Source organism: Oryx dammah, unplaced genomic scaffold (assembly GCF_014754425.2).
Source record: "Oryx dammah isolate SB20612 unplaced genomic scaffold, SCBI_Odam_1.1 HiC_scaffold_12, whole genome shotgun sequence".
NCBI lineage: Eukaryota > Metazoa > Chordata > Mammalia > Artiodactyla > Bovidae > Oryx > Oryx dammah.
The window spans coordinates 29,486,125-29,505,929 of NW_024070196.1; the positions used below are offsets into that span (position 1 = coordinate 29,486,125).

A 19,805-nucleotide genomic window follows, 5' to 3' on the forward strand; every position below is an offset into this window, starting at 1 on the left:
TACTCTTAACAAAGAACATGGAGAACACAAACAAAAATCTTGGCTGTGAGAAACTCTACAGGTAAATAGCCCATGTTCTTCAACAGATAAATTATAATGAAAAGAAAGGAATGAAGAAGAATTTATAGATTAAAGATACTTAAAAGACACATCAAATAAAAGATGTGTATCTAGGAATACGTATTTGGACAATAAAATTATCTTAAAGACAGAAGGAAGTAATTACTATAAAAATCAGGATGATGATAACTGAACAGTAGAGGGAGGAGGGCCTTTTGATTAGGACACATGAAAGAGGTTTTTGGGTTGGGTGCTAAGTGCTGAGCTGGGTGGTCAAGTTCTATTCTTGACCTATTGCAAATGCATTAGCCATTTAATAAACATAGTAAGCTATACATTAGCTTTGCATGATTGTGGTTAGGACTCTGTGCTCTCATTGCTGAGGGCCTGGGTTCAATCCCTGATCAGGGAACCAAAGTCTCTGTGCAGCAAGGTCAAAAAAAAAAAAAAAAAGAAAGAAAGAAAAAAAGATATATATATTAAAAAAAATTGCAATTATTTTTAAAAATCTGAATCATTAACCATGGTCAAAATCCACCCCCCCATGTTATGCAGAAGTTAAAAATACTTACTCCACAGTATTCAAGCATGTGAATAATTTCTTCTTCATAAACTGTCTGTGTATAATACTGCTTTTCTAGTTCCCTCCAATTAATTGATTTACTTAGCACGCCCTGAAATAACAAACTACATTAAGATCAGATCACATCTGTAAAGCATGTTGTCCAATAGTTTGATTATTCTTACTGTGCAGAAAAAAAATTAACAAAGCAGGCTTGAGATTTCCTATCTCTGGACAAGCCTACTTGCAAGGTTGGACCTTAACTAGAGTCTGGTAATTTAACTAGTAAACAATAGTTCTTTACCCTGATATAAAACTTCCTAAATGATGTGGGTCACTGGGCCTAAACTGCTGATACAAACAATGCAGTTTCTACTAAACACTGGATTTCCTTCTAGAATTTTAGTATGTGAGGCTGAGAATACCTAAAAACTCTGACCTCTGATATAAACCCTGGACTTCAAGGCTAAGGTGAGTTTCACTGATGGACAACAATTTGCACCTATTGTCATAACTCACTGTTGAAGCAATTAAACACATTCTGACAACCTCCTTTGGAAGCTTATGCTTGGTTTCTTCTGGACTGTACCCTGTGTGCCTTTTTCCTTGGCTGATTTTATAGTGAATCCTTTTGCTGTGATATGTTTTAGTTGTGAATATGAGTATATATTGAGTCCTGTGATTCCTTCCAGTGAATCACCAAACCTGGGGGTGATTTTGGGAACCCTTAAAACTATTATGTTTAATTATATATAGCTATCTAAATATTAACTGCAAATAAATTACCGTAGTGAAGACCCCAGATGCTGTGGACCAAGACAGACATGGAATCAATGGCATGGGCTTAGGCCAGTTGGATACTGCTAAGGAAGCCATCTGTAAGATAACACAGAGAGATTCAGTTTAAAGTTCACAGTCATTAAATGAAAAATATTTAATATTAAGAAGTACTTTGGGAGTGGGATGGGGCGGGAAGTGGGAGGGAGGTTTAAGAGAGAGGGGACAAATATATACCTATGGCTGATTCATGTTAGAAGTATGGTGGAAGCAATCACAATATTGTAAACTAATTACCTTCCAATTAAAAAAATATTTTGTATAGTAGTTGGTGAGATAATACATAAACACAAAGTCTCTTAAACACTCATGAGAATGTCTAGCAACCTCTCCAAATTCCCCAGATCATAAACTCAACAATGACATATAATTGCCTCCTAAAAAACCAATAAAGTATATTAGGAAATTTTAAGTATTTTTAAATTTTAAGACCCTTCACAGAAACCTACTTTCTGCTGGGTAAATATAGAGCAAACATGCTGGGATGTAGATCCTGGGCAGTAGGCTAAGCACACTCATTACTTAAGTGACCTGCTCAGGTGGAGCAAGACCATAACTAAAAATCTCAGACTTCTGAGGTTGACTGAAAGATGTCAAGAATTTGGTGAACAACAAAGCAGATTATATAGCTGATATAAAATGATATAATATGAGAAGTGAAATGTTACTTTTGGCTAGAGGAATTAAAGAAGGCTTCATGAAATTTGGTTGTCTTTTGGGGGAAAAGATAGATGGTGTCTTGTCTTCTATATAAAGAAGACGGTATGATCAAAGGCAGATGGTGAGAAATACAGAGTCTGGTGGGGAAACAGCCAATATACTTCAGTTAGGCTGGTCAATAGGGCATATGTATCCAGAGGAGTAGGGTGACAGGTAGGGCTAGAAAGCTTGATCAGGATCAGATCAGAGGTTCCTTTGTTCCATAGATAATGGGGAATTAATAAAGAGATGGAACAAAGTAGCGTTATTGTCAAAGAATTGATTCAATGAAGCTCAACAGTATTTTATAAGATTGGTTAGAGAGGGTGAGATTTGAGGTAGGGAAACCAGTTAATAGGTAGCAGTCCAGCTAATAGACACTCTGACTTAGGTCATAAAAATGGAAACAGTACTAGACAGGAAAATGAATCTTTTCCCACTTTTCAGTTTCAGTGTCTTTAGTTGTTTCAAATTTGAGTTTTTGAAGCTAATTTTATCAGTTTCAGCCTTTGGTGACTGCTTTGAATTTGAGTAAGTTTTTAAACATAATCTTATAATTCAAATGAATTATAAAGAATATGTATCTATAGATATAGATATAAATGTACTGGGTGATTGTTATGTCCAGGAAATGAGCCAGAGGGTGATGTTCCTGGCCCTCACTGAATCAACTGCTTTACAGAGAAAATGGACTGCTAGACAAGCAATCACAATGCAAAGGAATAAGTACATGTTACTGAGAAATGAAGTGTGGTCTGGGAGTCAAGAAGAGCTTCCCACAGGAAGTATGCTCTAACCTGGAAGCAGAAGGGCAAGCTGGCTAGGTGATGAGGAGTGAGGGGGCACTAGAGAGATGCACAGCTAGTGCCAGTTCCATAGTAAAACCTTTGGCAGGTTTTAAGCAGGAGAGAGCAGAGAACAGATTCAGGGGGACCACACTAGTTATAGTGTGGGAAAAAGCTCTTAAGAAAAAGATTGAGGAGAGAAAAGACTAAATGGAGAAACCAATGAGGAGACTGTACACTCTAGAAAGCAAAGGTAAAATAGGTTGATTGTATGGGGATGAAGAAAACAGATAATCGAAAAGTGTTTTGCAAATCAGCTATCTTCAGGAATTTAACAGCAAAATAAGGCATTTATAGTTGAGATCTGAAAAGCTAATTTTTATTATCAACTTTTAATAAAATATTAAATCTAATACCTGAAATATAGCTGTGAAGTAAGTAGTAAAATCAGTATCTCTATAAATCACAAAAAAATCATTATTTAACAGTTGGAATAAAAGTTTAGAATCTGTTCCTGCAGGATTTCCCTGGTGGTGCAGTGACTGGGACTCTGCACTCTCAATGCAGGAGCCTAGGTTGGATTCCTGTTCAGGGAACTAGATTCCATATGCTGCAACTAAAAGATGCTGTGTACTGCAATTAAGACCTGGAGAAGCTAAATAAAAATAAATAAGAAGAAATATTTTTTAAAAAATTGGGTTCTGCTTTCACCAAAAGTAAAATTAATTCTATACCTAAAGTGATTTCTTTTCTTTTGGCCATACCATGCAGCATTAGTTCCCTGACCAGGGATCAAACCCACACCCCTGCACTGGAAGCATGGATCTTAACCACAGGACCTCCAGGGAAGTCCCTAAAGTGAATTTGTAAATAATTAGATTCTCTAGACCTTCCACCCACTTCACAACCCTCTTCAGTGCTCACAGCCCACAGGTAAGGAGACAGGGCAATAGTTTGAAGCTGCAGTTTTCTCTGGCATGGGTCTACCGTGAGATGCCCACAGAGGACAAGCCATAAATCCATTACCATGCTTGATTCCATAGATCTTATAAACATAACCACAATTAAATATAAGTTGAAATGAAAATGCTTACATGTCCTCCCATGGATATTCCGGTCATTCCTAGAGGTCCATAACCCTCCCTCTCTAGCCAGTGCAAGAGAGCTGCAGATTCTAAAACAAGAGCTCCTCCCATCACAAAAAGGTCGGACACGTTTTTTAAGCTGGACCTTCTAGCCTCACAAAAGAAAAGAGAAAATTATTTACGTTTTTACATTTTTATACACACAAATTTACAATAGGCAGCCAAAATGCATGCTTTTCACTTAAAGGATCAGATAGCTAAGTATTAATAAAACAATGGTATAAATTGATAAAATTAAATTGCTGCTAACATTGTTCTACATATTAATCACCTAAAACTTAAAAAGTTGTATCTGCTCTACAACATACAACCTTCATTGAATTTCAACTACTGAGCTATTTTGAAATCCAGAGGAGAACATATTATTTATTTGACAGAACTGAAAACTGTTAAAATATTTATGGGAAAATAATATTTCTGTATTGTCAATTTTTAGTTAAATTACCACATCAATAAAAGGAAAAACAAATTTACAGTTGTCCATTCTTAGGAAAAAAAAATTACAATAGAGCTTAAAGCTCACATAAAAAAAAATATATATATATATATATATAAAAGAATTGAAACCTAATACTAGATAATTTTTGTAGAACCAGATCAAAAAACTCTTAAATTTGTATGGAAACACAAAAGACCCTGAAAAGCTAAGGCAATCTCAAGAAAGAAAAATGGAGTCTGGAGGAGTCAGACTCTCTGATTTCAGACTATACGGCAAAGCTACAGTAATGAAGACAATATGGTAATGGCACAGAAATCTAGATCAATGGAATAGGACAGAAAGCCCAGAAATAAACTCATGCACCTATGGTCATTTAATTTATGACAAGCGAGGCAAGAATACACAATGGAGAAAAGACAGTCTCTTCAATAAGTGGTGCTGGGGAAATTGGACAGCTACATGTAAAAGAACGAAATTTGAAAACTAACACCATACACAAAAATAAACTCAAAATGGATTAAAGACCTAAATGTAAGACCAGATGCTAAGAAGTCTTAGTGGACTTTCCTGGTAGTCTAGTCGTTGAAAATCTGCACTTCCATTGCAGGGGGGTACAAGTTTGATCCCTGGTTGGGAAAATAAGGTCCCACATGCTGTTTGGTGTGGCCATAAGATTAAAAAACACAAAAACCTCTTAGAGGAAAACATAAGCAGAACACTCTTTGATATAAATCACAGCAATATCTTTTTTGTTGTTGTTTTTGGCTGTACCATACAGCATGTGGAATCTTAGTTCCATGACCAGGGATTGAACCTGTGCCCCCAGGCACTGGAAACACACAGTCTTAACCACTGGACTGCCAGGGAAGTCCAGCAATATCATTTTTGATCCATCTCCGAGAGTAATGAAAAACAAATGAGGCCTAATTAAACTCAAAACCTTTTGCACAGCAAAGGAAACCATAAACAAAACAAAAAAACAACCCCACAGGCTGGGAGAAAATATTTGTAAAAAAAGCGACTGACATAGAGCCCACACAGCTCTATATGAAAAAAAAAAAAAACAAAAACAAAACCACCCACTCAAAAAAAAAATGAGCAAAAGATCTAAAGAGACGTTTCTCCAAAGAAGACATGCAGATGACCAAAAAGCACATGAAAAGATACTCAACATCACTAATTATCAGAGAAACACAAATCAAAACCACAATGAAGTAACACTTCATACCAGTCAGAATGGCCATTAACAAAAAGTCCACAAACAGTAAATGCTGGAGAGGGTAAGGAGAATAGGAAACCCTCCTATACTGTTGGTTGGAATGTAAATTGGTATAACCACTAAGGAGAACAGTATGGAAGTTCCATTAAAAAGTAAATAAATAACTACCATATGATCCATCAATCCCATTCCTGAGTATATATCTGGTGAAAACCAAAATCCAGAAGGATACACTCATCCCAGTGTTCACTGCAGCACTATCTACAACAGCCAAGACATGGAAGCAACCTAAATGCCCACTGATAGAAGAATGATAAAGATGTGGTATATATATACAATGGACTATTTATTACTCAACTATAAAAAAGAATGAAATAATGCCATTTGCAGCAACATGGATGGACCTCAAGATTATCGTACTAAGTTAGTCAGACAAAGAAAGACATATCATAGGCTATCACTCATATGAGGAATCTAGTTTTAAAAGGATACAAATGAACTTATTTACAAAGCAGAAACAGACTTACAGATGTTGAAAATAAACTTATGGCTGCCAAAGGAGAAATGTGAAGGGAAGGGATAAATCAGGAGTTTGGAATAAACATGCCCACACTACAATATATAAGATAGATAACCAACAAAGACATACTGTATAGCACAGGGAACACTACTCAATATTCTGTGATAACCTATATAAGAGAAGAATCAAAAAAAGAATGGATAGATGTATAACTGAATCACTTTGGTGCACACCTAAAACTAACAACACTGTAAATCAACTATACTCCAATAAAATTAAAATATTAAAAAAGGAACAAGGCAACAATAACAAAAGGAAAATAAATAGCAATGTAAAAGAATTCCACCTAATACTAGTCTCCTGAATTACTGAAATCTTGACTATTAGAAAAATAATTTTTATAAAAATATATGTTTTGATGAAGTTAAACACACCAATTCAACTGAAACTTTCTGTTTTAGAAACTGATTTTACAGACAAGTATTTACTTGTAAGAATTATTTTACTACATATTTTTAGAATCCAGAACCACTCTTATATAATGATTAAAAATATGACTTTATTACTAAAATGACCAAGTTATAATCTATTTTCAAAATTTAATTCACATAAAGACATATTCCCATAGGAAACATTGCCAGAATGTAGAAAAATTCACTTTGTCAATGGTTATTATATGTAGAATAATTATGTGCCTATGTAGAATAATTATGTGCAAAGAACCAAGTGCCATAGGAATGTAAAGCTTTGAAAAACAGAACTCTGGCTCTCAGAAGACCTTATCTCCACTGTCCTACCAAATCCTCTTAGAGTTAAGTCCACAAAACAGCTTTCTCTTTATAGAAACTATGCTATCTTTTGCCAAAATAAATTATATTCATCATCATAAAAAGGCCTATTTATCCTTACATTGGGTTTCTATCCTTGTTCCAATTTTCTATTTATGATCATAGTTCTCCTGATTATTTATTTTAGCCTGGTATGGAAGTTTGAATTCTTAGTTCCACTTCAGTTGGCTCTTTTACATAGAAGTTACTAATGTAGGTTCTAGGACAGTGGTTCTTTGTTAACAATGGACTGAGTCTCAAATGATTTAACTATTTTTGATGAAAGCAGGCATAGATGGCTTTGAGAGAGAGAGAAAGAGAGAGATAAAAGTGAGAGAGAACTGTTTATTATAATTTAAATTATAAGCAATTTCTTAGGATGAATTGTTCAAGAAAAACAAAATAAAGTATTATATTTCTTGGGTATATAATATCTGATAGGATAAACTTATAAACATAATTCTCAACAATCCTTCATGGAAGAAATTATTTAGTATTCCCACATCATAAATGAGTTAACTGATACTTGGAGAGACCAAGGCCATACAATTAGCAAATGGTAAGTTATGATTACAAAATATGTTTATGACTCCAAAGTCACAGTCTTCCTATTAAACCTATGCTGCTTCTTAGAACTCAATAACCTCTTGCACTTTTTAACCACTTATATGACACACCTAGTTCTGAATTTATGGCATGGCTCCTGAGTAAGAATTCTTGAACTATTCAGTTTTGCATTTTAACTTTTCACAAGGTTTCAGAAGGAAATTCTAAACTATCCTTCACAGAATATAGGCTGGCCTCCACTGCACTGTGGTTTTGTCTGTGCCTCTTTCATGTTCTCACGACTTTATAAAGACCTATGGTGGTGGTGGTTTACTTGCTAAATTGTGTCCATCTCTTTGTGACCCCCTGTACGGTAGTCTGCCAGGCTCTTCTTCCATACGACTTCTCAGGCAAGAACACTGGAGTCGATTGCCATTTCCTTCTCTAGGGGATCTTCCCAGCCCAGGGATCGAACCCAGGTCTCCTGCTTGGCAGGAGGATTCTTTACCACTGAGACACCTGGGAAGTCTGTTATAACCACTTTGAACATGTGACTTCTCTCTCCCCAGCACTTTACATCTTCCTACTTCTTCACTTGCAGGTCTAACAGTCATTACAAGTTTAACATGTCCAAGGAAGAACTTTTGATCTCTTACCCACAATATCCAATTGTTTTAACAAGTCTTACCATTTCAACTTGTAAATTTTATCTAAAGTATATTAGTACTTCTTTTCATTTCCTCTGCTACCACTTGACTTTAGTCAAAATTTCCCCTGCATTATTGCAATTAACTTATATGCAGAGTACATCATGAGAAACGCTGGGCTGGAGGAAGCACAAGCTGGAATCAAGATTGCCGGGAGAAATATCAATAAGCTCAGATATGCAGATGACACCACCCTTATGGCAGAAAGTGAAGAGGAACTAAAAAGCCTCTGATGAAAGTGAAAGAGGAGAGTGAAAACGTTGGCTTAAAGCTCAACATTCAGAAAACGAAGATCATGGCATCCGGTCCCATCACTTCATGGGAAATAGATGGGGAAACAGTGGCAACAGTGGCTGACTTTATTTTTTGAGGCTCCAAAATCACTGCAGATGGTGACTGCAGCCATGAAATTAAAAGACGCTTACTCCTTGGAAGGAAAGTTATGACCAACCTAGACAGCATATTCAAAAGCAGAGACATTACTTTGCCAACAAAGTAATAGTCAAGGCTATTGTTTTCCCAGTGGTCATGTATGGATGTGAAAGTTGGACTATAAAGAAAGCTAAGCGCATAAGAATCAATGCTTTTGAACTGTGGTGTTGGAGAAGACTGTTTAGAGTTCCTTGGACTGCAAGGAGATCAAACCAGTCCATTCTAAAGGAGATCAGTCCTGGGTGTTCATTGGAAGGACTGATGTTGAAGCTGAAACTCCAATACTTTGGCAACCTGATGCCAAGAGCTGACTCACTGGAAAAGACCCTGATGCTGGGAAAGATTGAAGGCAGGAGGAGAAGGGGACAACAGAGGATGAGAAGGTTGGATGGGATCACCGACTCAATGGACATGGGTTTGGGTGGACTGGGAGTTGGTGATGGACAGGGAGGCCTGGCGTGCTGTGATTCATGGGGTCACAAAGAGTCGAACACGACTGAGCAACTGAACTGAACTGAATTGTAATAGTCTCCTATGTGAAGCTACTTTACTACTACTCTTGCCCCAGTAAGCCAGACAGGCCTTTAAAAACATAGATCAGATCGCTCCTTTGCTTGAAATTCTCCAGAGGTTTCCCAATGCACATACAGTAAAATTCAAAGCACAGTTGTTGTTGTTGTTGTTGTTTAGTCGCTAAGTCATGTCTGACTCTATGTGACCTCATGCACTGTAGCACGCCAGGCTTCCCTGTCCTTCACTATTTCCTGGAAGTTCCTTTTCATTCTATCATGTCCTCATATCTAATACTACTTCAACCATGCACTCACCCCCTATAATTCTTTCTCCCATTTATCTGCTTCATTTTCTTCATGGCATTGATAAGCACCTAAAATTATCTTTTATTTTTATATAGCTCCCATACTAGAATATAAACTCTATGAAAGTAAGAACCTTGTAGTTTTGTTGCTATCTTACCAGTGGTTAGGGTCAAATATCTATTGAATGAACCAAAATCAAACACAATATATTAATAAATTATAGAAACATAAAAAAACTGATTTAAAAGTTCATCATTTTAAAAGACAAGAAAAAAAAAGCTTATCTTCAGATTACCTATAATACACATTGCAAGAATAAAAATAGTAGTGTTTCATTTCACAAACTAAATGTACCTCAAAAAGGGAAAGTCTTTTAATGCCTTTGTTACAGTTTTACAAATACAATATATCTTTAGTCAACCTATTAAAATTTCTTATTTATCTTTTTATTAGACATTGCATAAAGCTTAAAACAACAATTCAAGATAATATGCGTTAAATTTTCAGTTTTATAACAGAAAATCTTCCCCAATAACACTTGGATATTAAACTTAAAAATGGTTAGCCTACCAAAAATTTCAGAATTGCTGAAAATTTAGTATAAAGACTGGAAAATGAAGGTAACACATACTTACATTTGGTCCTTGGGTTTCCTGCAGCCATTTAAGGATGTGGGTCAAAGAGAAAGTTTTACAATAATTAAATATACTGTGTCTCAAAACACATTAACTTAAGCAAAACAGTTAAATAAGAAGACAATTTAATGCTGAAATAACTATTTTCCAGTTATCTCATGTAGGCTGTTTATAAGTTCTCAAGTTTTTCAACTTAAGTCTTTTTCTTTTTTAAAAAAGCTTAATTGAAATATAGTCACAACCAGACAATTCACCCATTTAAAGTGTACAATTCAATGTTTTTAGTATATTCAACAAGGTTGTGTAATTGTCAACTTAATTTTAAAATGAAGTTTATTGATTTCTTTCTTCATGTATACATTTTTATAGAAAATCTTGAAAATAAAGAAAAGCATATTTGAAGAAAAACTATTTTATCTACAGACAACCATATTAATACTTTGGCATACTTCTTTCCAACATTTTCACTTTTGCATAGTTTTTTTTTTTTTTTTGCACAGCTTTTTAATGAATTTTCTGTTCTAGGTTTTTTTATACCTATGTCATATCATAGTTTTATACATTATTTTTGCATTAAAAATACTTTTCATTCATTATTGTAAACTTTTAATAATAACTTGCTAAAATCTACTAAATGACTGTTATTTGCCAGGCACTGTTCTAGAAAGGATTAATCATTTAATACTTTAAATAACCTAAGAGATTATTCCCATTTATGAAGGAAAAGTTGGGGCACTAAAAGGTTCAAGGTTATACAGTTAGTAAATGACAAAAGTAACAAACATAAAATAACCAATCATATAACATTCCAATGTTATAAACCACAATTTAATTAACCATTTTTCTACTGTTAGACATTTAATTTATTTCCAATGGTTTTAACCAGAATTAATATGACTCTGTCAAGGGAGGTGAGATTTTTAAAGGCTCACAATGCATATAGTAAAAATGCTTTCAAAAGGTTGAACAGTCATCAGTAATGAAAGTGCTATTTCACAACAGCCTCATGGTTACTGTGTTTTATTTTTTTAAATTTTTTGTAATTGTTGCTTTAACTTTACATTTCCGTTATTACCACCAACGATGAACATTTCTTTATATCTGTGCATCAGTTTCCTTCCTTCTTCTGAGAATAGTCTGATGTCATCTTGAAATTTAAGTTAAGAACTGTTTCTAAACCTCAACTGATATTTAAATGTAAATGCATTTAAAATATGAGCTTACTTAGTAAGTCAAACACTTGACTTCCTGTATAAAACTCAAAGGAACCAGAAGGGCAGTTTATCTTTATTATACAATAGAAATAAAATCCATAAATTGCCTTTTAAAAAGGTATGAACAATTTTTCACTTCTTCTCATTCTTGCTTCTTACTTAAGCATTTTCTGAACTGACAAATTTCACTACTGTAAAAAAGCTGGATAGTATCTATCATTCCTTTTGATAACTAAATCTATAAATAAATAAATAAATAAATATTTCAAGGTATTATAAAAGGATATAATAAGGGTTTTCTAACAGCAAAGAGGCCATTCGGGCTTCTTTAATCATAGGACGAGCCATTAGCGTTCGTCGTCTCCAGTAATGCTAAGGAAAGAAAAGATGACATACTTAAGAATACAGTAAGTAAATTAGAAGTTTGAGATTAACATATACAACTATATATAAGATAGACAATTAACAAGGACAAGTAGCACAGGGAGCTCTACTAAATATTTTGTAATAACCTATAAGGGAAAAGAATCTGAAAAAGAATGGATATATGTATATGTATAACTGAATCACTTTGCTGTACACCTGAAACTAACACAACATTGTACATAAACTATATTCAAATATAAAATAAAAATTAAATGTAAAAATATAATAAATACATCTGTTAAGGAGAGTATGTGGGTTCATAACAAAGTCTTACATGATCTCCTGTTCCAGCAAGATGAATGCATGCAGGTCTGTATTTGCTGTTCCACTCTTTAGGCACAATAAATTGGAACCTATTTAAAATAAGATGACACATCAGTGAAACTAAAAGGCTTTAAATACGAACTTTGAATTCTTTAAAGTTCCATAATTAAATTTTTGGGGAGAAAAAATCATTTAGAATTTTGACATTTAAATTTTAAGTGACTGATTAAGCTACTGTTTGCCCAATGGCAACAAAGAATTGTAAATTTGCTTTGTATTACAGTGTTAAAATATTTAATTATAAGCACAGAATTTAGCATAATCATTTTTACCTTATTCAATACCACAACTTTATATATGCAAAATGAAATCTTCTTATTTTGTAAAGACATCAACAAATATGATTAAGTCCTAGAAAAACAATTCTTTAGATAGCTCTACTTTTTCTCCTTGCAGGAATACTGCTTGGCTGTACCAGCTGTTGATGTATCAACAAAATAGTCCATGGTTATCTTTTTTTCAACTTGGAGTTATGACAGGATTTATTAAAACTTTTATGTTTGACGGTAAAAGCAAACCATGCCCCCCCAGAAAATATCTATTTGTCGTCTTCTTCTTATAATATATTGGTCTCCTCTATAATGTTTTTTCCTATATGACTTTGTTTTAACCATTGTAGTAAGATATATATATATATATAAGATAAAATTTACCATTTTTAATTGTACAGTTCAGTGACATTAAGTACATTTACATTGTTGAGCAACCCCTACCACTATCCATTTTCAGAATTTTATCTTCCCAAACTGATTTATTTTTCTCTTCAGTTTTCTTAGCAGTTGACATTCTGGAATAATTATCATAGTAGAATTCTGCATTCTGTCAGCTCAAGGTTTGACCTCAGATGGTTGCAGTCTTGGGCAACATAAACCTGAATTCCGAGCTTACTTTGCCTGGGCAAGGGAAAACACCACTCCTTGTATGTGCTTGGTCACTCAGTCATGTCTGACTCTTTGCGACCCTTTGGACTGTTCCTCTGTCCACAGGATTTTTCAGGCAAGAATACTGGAGTGGGTTGCCATTTCCTTCTCCAGGGGATCTTCCTGACCTAGGGATCAAACCTGAGTTTCTGGTGTCTTTTGTACTGCAGGCAGATTCTTTAACTGCTGAGTCATCAGGGAAGTCCCACCTACTGTAAATAAATTGTTAAATAGAATATAGACACGTAAATTTGGATGGTTTAATGATTATTTCTGTTCTATGCTCATGCAAACTAACTCTTAGTTTTCTATCGCATAGTCAAAACTACCAATGTTAACAGCTCTGCCTCACTTTGGGCTTCCCTGGTGGCTCAGCTGGTAAAGGGTCTGCCTGCAATGTGGGAGACCTGGGTTTGATCCCTGGGTTGGGAAGATCCCCTGGAGGAGGACATGGCAACCCACTCCAGTTTTCTTGCCTGGAGAATCCCCATGGATAGAGGAGTCTGGCAGGCTGCAGTCCATGGGTGTGAAAAGAGTTGGACATGACTAAGCCACTAAGCACAATGACTGCTTCTTTTAGTATTCCCAGCACTGTGCCACTTATTGATATTTTGAAGATTATGCTGGGAACAGTTTAAGTTCAAATGTATATTAAACTTTAAACTTTTACTCTCCCTCCATTTTTTAATGGAAAAATACTGAATAATTATTGTAATTAAAAAGTAATGTGAAATAATGACATTGATATTAATTTCATACATCAACATAAACAACCTACTACTGTAACATTATAAATAAAAATTCTTACCTAGCAATAACAGATTCAATTGGCATGATATCAGGCACATAATGGGCCATGGGGGAAACAAAGTGTCCATCTAGGATCTTACAATCTGATTGCTCTTCAATCTAAAAAAAAGCAAAACCAAGTTGTATATATAAGGATGACGATATCTCAGTCTATCATAGATGTTTTTCTTTTAAAAGTTCTATTTAATTAAAACATTTTTTTCTTCCTGACTGTGTATCATTTTGGAGAAAGAAATGGCAACCCACTCCAGTGTTCTTGCCTGGAGAATTCCATGGACAGGGGATCCTGGTGGGCTTCAGTCCATGGAGTCACAAAGAATTGGACAGGACTGAACACACACTCCTACTCCTATGTATCCTTTTGCACCATTCTGCTTTCTAGAGACATGGCTCCTTCATTTCCTTTACTTTAGTCTATTTGGGAAAATAATCTATAAGTAAAGCTCATTTGTACAAGGACAATTTGTATAATAACAAAATAAAATATCCACTACAAATATTCAACAATATAAAGATAAGTATAAAAACACCTTACAAACAAATTATAATTTACCATTGTCAAATAAGGGTTGACATTATATATATCAGAATGGCTTATTTTCAGGCAAGCTATTGATGTAAGATTCATGTAAGGAAAAATGTCATACTTGCATATATAGCAAAGGCATTTGCTAATATTCAACACCTAACTTTTTTCACCTTGAATAGTTATTTTTTTTAATTAAAAAAATCTTTATCAGGATAACAGTCAAAATTAAATCAGCAGTATAGCATCACATACTGTTCATGGGGTTCTCACAGGCTAGTAAAGCAATCATCTCACATGCTAGCAAAGTAATACTCAAAATTCTCCAAGCCATGAACCTCCAGATGTTCAAGCTGGATTCAGAAAAGGCAGAGGAACCAGAGATCAAATTGCCAACATCCGCTGGATCATTGAAAAAGCAGGAGTTCCAGAAAAACATCTGCTTTATCGACTACGCCAAAGCCTTTGACTGTGAATCACAACAAACTGTGGAACATTCTTGAAGAGATGGGAATACCAGACCACTTGACCTGCCTCCTGAGAAATCTGTATGAAAGTCAAGAAGCAACAGTTAGAACTGGACATGGAACAACAGACTGGTTCCAAATTGGGAAAGGAGTACATCAAGGCTGTATATTGTCATCCTGCTTATTTAACTTATATGCAGAGTACATCATGAGAAATGCTGGGCAGGATGAAGCACAAGCTGGAACCAAGATTGCTGGGAGAAGTATCAATAACCTCAGATATGCAGATGACACCACCCTTATGGCAGAAAGTGAAGAAGAACTAAAGAGCCTCTTGATGAAAGTGAAAGAGGAGAGTGAAAGAGGTGGCTTAAAACTCAATATTCAGAAAACGAAGATCATGGCATCTGGTCCCTTCACTTCATGGCAAATAGATGGGGAAACAAAGCAGTGAGAGACTTTATTTTTCTGGACTCCAAAATCACTGCAGATGGTGACTGCAGCCATGAAATTAAAAGATGCTTATTCCCTGGAAGGAGAGTTATCACCAACCTAGATAGCATATTAAAAAGCAGAGACATTACTTTGCTAACAAAGGTCCGTCTAGTGAAAGCTATGGTTTTTCCAGTTGTCATGTATGGATGTGAGAGTTGGCTTATAAAGAAAGCTGAATACCAATGAATTGATGCTTTTGAACTATGGTGTTGGAGAGAGATTCTTGAGAGTCCCTTGGACAGCAAGGAGATCCAACCAGTCCATCCTAAAGGAAATCAGTTCTGAATATTCACTGGAAGGACTGATGCTGAAGCTGAAATTCCAATACTTTGGGCACCTGATATGAAGGACTGACTCATTGGAAAAGACCCTGAAGCTGGGAAAGATTGAATGCAGGAGGAGAAGGGGACGAAAGAGGATGAGATGGGCATTAAGTAAGCTTCCATAAATTTTGACAAATTATTTCCAATCATATATTGGGTCTTATTAGCATATATTTTATTTCAATACCAGTATTAGGCTGTGTTGAGTATGCTGTGCCTTACAATACCCATTGATATATGACTGAACTAGTTTTTACTTACCACTCTTCCTTTTCAGGTATTCCTGATCTGACTATACTTCCGAAATATATATTTGAGTCCTTCTCAAAATAATTTAAGGATCCTTTTATGGACCTTAGTACTAAACTGAATATTTTAATTGGGATTACATTGTATTTTCTCTTAAAAAAAAATGGTAAGGAGACCTAATATATATAATATGAAATTTTAATCCAAGAAATCTTTACATTTAGTCATATTTGTGCCTCTTACAGTTTTAAACTTTTCTTTTATCTATCTTAGAAGAATTAATTATTTGAAAAAGGAGGCAGCACAACCTAATGTGAAAGGGAATAATAATTCAACAAATAGTGTTGGAATAAATGGCAATTTGATAAGGAAAAAAAAACACTCTCAGAGCTACAGAATATAGATTTTAAAATTAGGCAAGCTACAACTCAACACTAAAAAGATGAATAACCCAATTAAAAATGGGCAAGGGTTTCACAGATATTTCTCAAATGAAAATGACCGATAAGAATATGAAAGGATGCTCAATGTCACAGTCATTAGGGAAAGGCATATCAAAATCATAATAAAATATACTTCACACCCATTAGGAAGGCTAGGGCAAGTAGAAATATTAACAAGGATGTGGAGAAACTGAAAGTATTTTACACTGCGTGTGGGAAAGTTTTAAAGTGGTACACTTTGGAAAACAGTTGACAGTTTGTTAATAATTTAAGCACAAAATTACCATGTGACTGAGCAATTTCATTCCTAGGTGTATACCCAAGAGAACTGAAAACGTAGATCCACAAAACACTGCTGCTGCTGCTAAGTCGCTTCAGTTGTGTCTGACTCTGTGCAACCCCGTAGATGGCAGCCCACGAGGCTCTACCTTCCCTGGGATTCTCCAGGCAAGAATACTGGAGTGGGTTGCCATTTCCTTCTCCAATGCATGAAAGTGAAAAGTGAAAGTGAAGTCGCTCAGTTGTGTCCGAATAGTAGCGACCCCATGGACTGCAGCCTACCAGGCTCCTCCATCCATGGGATCTTCCAGGCAAGAGTACTGGAGTGGGGTGCCCTTGCCTTCTCTTCCAAAAACACTAGAACATGAATATTCATGGAATTATTATTCATAATAGTTAAAAAGTAAAAACAACTCAACTGCTCATCAATAAATGAATAAACAAAATGTACATATTTACACTGGAATATTTAGCCATAAAAAAGAATGAAGCACTGGTACCTGGTACAACATGTGTGAACCTTAAAAATCTGCTAAGTGAATTAAGCCAGAAACAAAATGCCACATGCTGGATGATTCCATTTATAAGAAATGTCCAGAACAGTGAATCCACAGAGACAACAAATGAGTGATTACCAGCAGGTGAGAGGCTAGGGAAGTGGCAGGTGACAACTAACGGGTATAGGGCTTCTTCTGGGGGCAATAAACTGTTCTGGAATTAGATAGGGATAGTTGTACATCTTGGAATATAATAAAAAACTACACTGAATTGTACATTTTAAAAGGGTGATTTTTCTGTATTTGAATTATTTCTCAATGGTTGAAAACTGAGAGTGAGAGTGAGATAAGGTTGGGGGAGAGGAAGGATATCTGCAAGACAGCATTCTAAAATCCTAACAGTAATTCCTCCCAGGGAGGAAAAATGGAAATAGGGGGTAAAAAGTGGCCGGAGTTAGAGTTCTGATCTTTATGTGCTATGTTTTAAATTTGTTTAAGCCTGTGAGTCTTTAGTAGAAGAAAACAGAGAAAATGGAAATATTTAGCCAAGTTTGAGGGAGAAATGTTCTAAATCCAGAAGATATAAGGAACTGCTATATGGTATAGAGGAGGGATTTCCAATTTACAAGATCCTGTGTTTAGCAATGAAAGTCTTTTATCCAATATATAAAAGAGATGAAAGTGGAGTTATTTTGGTTGATGGCAGTGAGGGATATGAAGTTTAACCATTTGCAGCTCTTCCCCAAGAACACTAAATATCCAATTACATAAATCTAGAAATATTTTACAAAAAAACATGGTTGCTTAAAAACAAAACTATTTCAAAAACATTTTCTCATATTCTCTAATTTTATAGCATTTACTTTCTACCCTTTCTCTCAGCAATTAACTGTATCCCACAAGAATTCTTTGATGTTACATAACAATTGTTTTGCTAACAACTTTTCATGTGCTGATTCTCTAACTGGAGTACTTCCCTATATTATTTGTAATTCTTCTGAAATGTTGAATAATTTACTTTAACTTTCTTGAGCCTAAAGATAAAAATGAGGTTCAAAAAGATCCAGCCCTAAATATTTTCTTTTATTTATCTAAGTGTTAAAAATATGCTCCTATATAAACATGCAGATAGTTATTGTAAGCATTCAATTAGAATATAAACAATAATAACATTTAAAAAATATTAAATGAAAAAAATCTATATTGTACTCATGTTTTAGAACTCACTGTTATTATATTCCAACATTCAGCCCACTCTTGCCACACAGTTATATAAAACCTGAATTTCTATAACTGCATTTCTTTCATTTTAATACCTTATCGATGTACACTGGATAATCACTTGAAACCAGATTCTGACATCTTTCTCGATTTCCAATAATCTTTCTGAATTCAAAGAGTCTATTATGGGAAGGGAGGAAAAGGAAAAAATTCATTATTTCCATTATATTGAGACTGATGAAAAGCAACTAAAAATTAGCAAGTCTAGTTTACCAACTGTATCAAAATTTAATTTTAATAATGAAACAAAAAATTAGTGTGTTTTTTTCAAGACTGAAATTTTGTTTCAGAAAAAACATGAGAAATATCACTGTTCTGAAAGTAATCAAATAGGAAAGCCTCAAAATTAAAGGTGCAAATCCTGAATTATTTTTCATAAATCCAAATGTTTTCATGAGCTATATAGTATATCACAGTTTTAAAGTCATCACAAATTCAAGTTATTCAAGAAAGTTCAGTCCTTGAAAACTCTAAGCAATAATTATCAAAGTTAAAAATCTATGTCTGAGAGCTCTTTATCTTTAAGTCTGAATTACTTTAAAAACAGTTCAATTTATGATTATGTGAGTTAAAACTTAACAGCAATAATTAGATAAAAGAGAGAAAACAATTTCTTTTCTTATTTAATAGCTAATTCTTAATTTACCAGTCACTTTATATTTACAGAAAAAGGCTTTTTTAAAAACTGAAATGAAATTTTAAATGTTTACGAAAACAACAAACTTGGCAAGCATGCAGAGAAAACTGCTTACCTTTTGAGATCCTCTGGCCTTCCCCATCCTCTGATAAAAAGTTTTGTAAGGAGTAGTCTCCGGTATAGAATATCTAACTTGCTCACACCCATCAGTAGCAAACAAACATCTATAAAACAAACATTTAAATGACCTTGAAATATTTTTTTTTACTCAGCAGGTCAATTTTCTAACTTTCTCTTTACATATTAGGTACAAATTAAAGATTGATCTACTCTTAGCAACTTTCCAATATACAACACAGTATTGTTAACAATAGTTACTATGCTGTACATTACATCCCTGTGACTTACTTATCTTATAGGGAAAAAAAAAATTGTAACCCTGGGATGTTATCTAAACTTGTGGTAAATGCATCACAATATATACATATATCAAGTCATTGTGTTGTCTACTTTAATATGACATTATATACCAATAAGACTGGGGGAAAATGAAATAATGAGACTAAACTAGAACCTTGACTTTATTCTCTTGGGAATAAGATACAAGAGTCAGGAACAAAGAACTAAGACGAAAGTAGAGAAGATGAAGTAGAGCCCTGAGCATCAGTAAACCGAATTCTCTA

At 34.5% G+C, this 19,805-nt stretch overlaps 1 protein-coding gene and 1 non-coding gene across 6 annotated transcripts in view; both read right to left on the reverse strand.

Annotated features, from left to right (window-relative positions):
- Nucleotides 1-19,805, reverse strand: part of ABHD18 (abhydrolase domain containing 18) — a 41,687-nt gene that overhangs the window by 9,855 nt on the left and 12,027 nt on the right. For 3 of the 5 annotated variants that reach the window (XM_040250527.1, XM_040250529.1, XM_040250528.1), the window contains 9 exons: nucleotides 19,238-19,346; nucleotides 18,521-18,605; nucleotides 13,924-14,024; nucleotides 12,146-12,224; nucleotides 11,733-11,817; nucleotides 10,232-10,259; nucleotides 4,038-4,176; nucleotides 1,409-1,498; nucleotides 633-734 (listed from right to left, as the gene is read on the reverse strand). In XM_040250527.1, coding sequence (XP_040106461.1) covers nucleotides 633-734; nucleotides 1,409-1,498; nucleotides 4,038-4,176; nucleotides 10,232-10,259; nucleotides 11,733-11,817; nucleotides 12,146-12,224; nucleotides 13,924-14,024; nucleotides 18,521-18,605; nucleotides 19,238-19,346 — 818 coding nt within the window. Of the gene's footprint in view, nucleotides 1-632; nucleotides 735-1,408; nucleotides 1,499-4,037; nucleotides 4,177-10,231; nucleotides 10,260-11,732; nucleotides 11,818-12,145; nucleotides 12,225-13,923; nucleotides 14,025-18,520; nucleotides 18,606-19,237; nucleotides 19,347-19,805 lie in introns of those variants that run through there. The other 2 variants (XM_040250530.1, XM_040250531.1) reach the window with 2 other exon arrangements.
- On the reverse strand, nucleotides 3,841-3,974 carry LOC120871688. The gene has a single exon (XR_005723109.1). It is a non-coding gene; the product is annotated as a small nucleolar RNA SNORA42/SNORA80 family (small nucleolar RNA).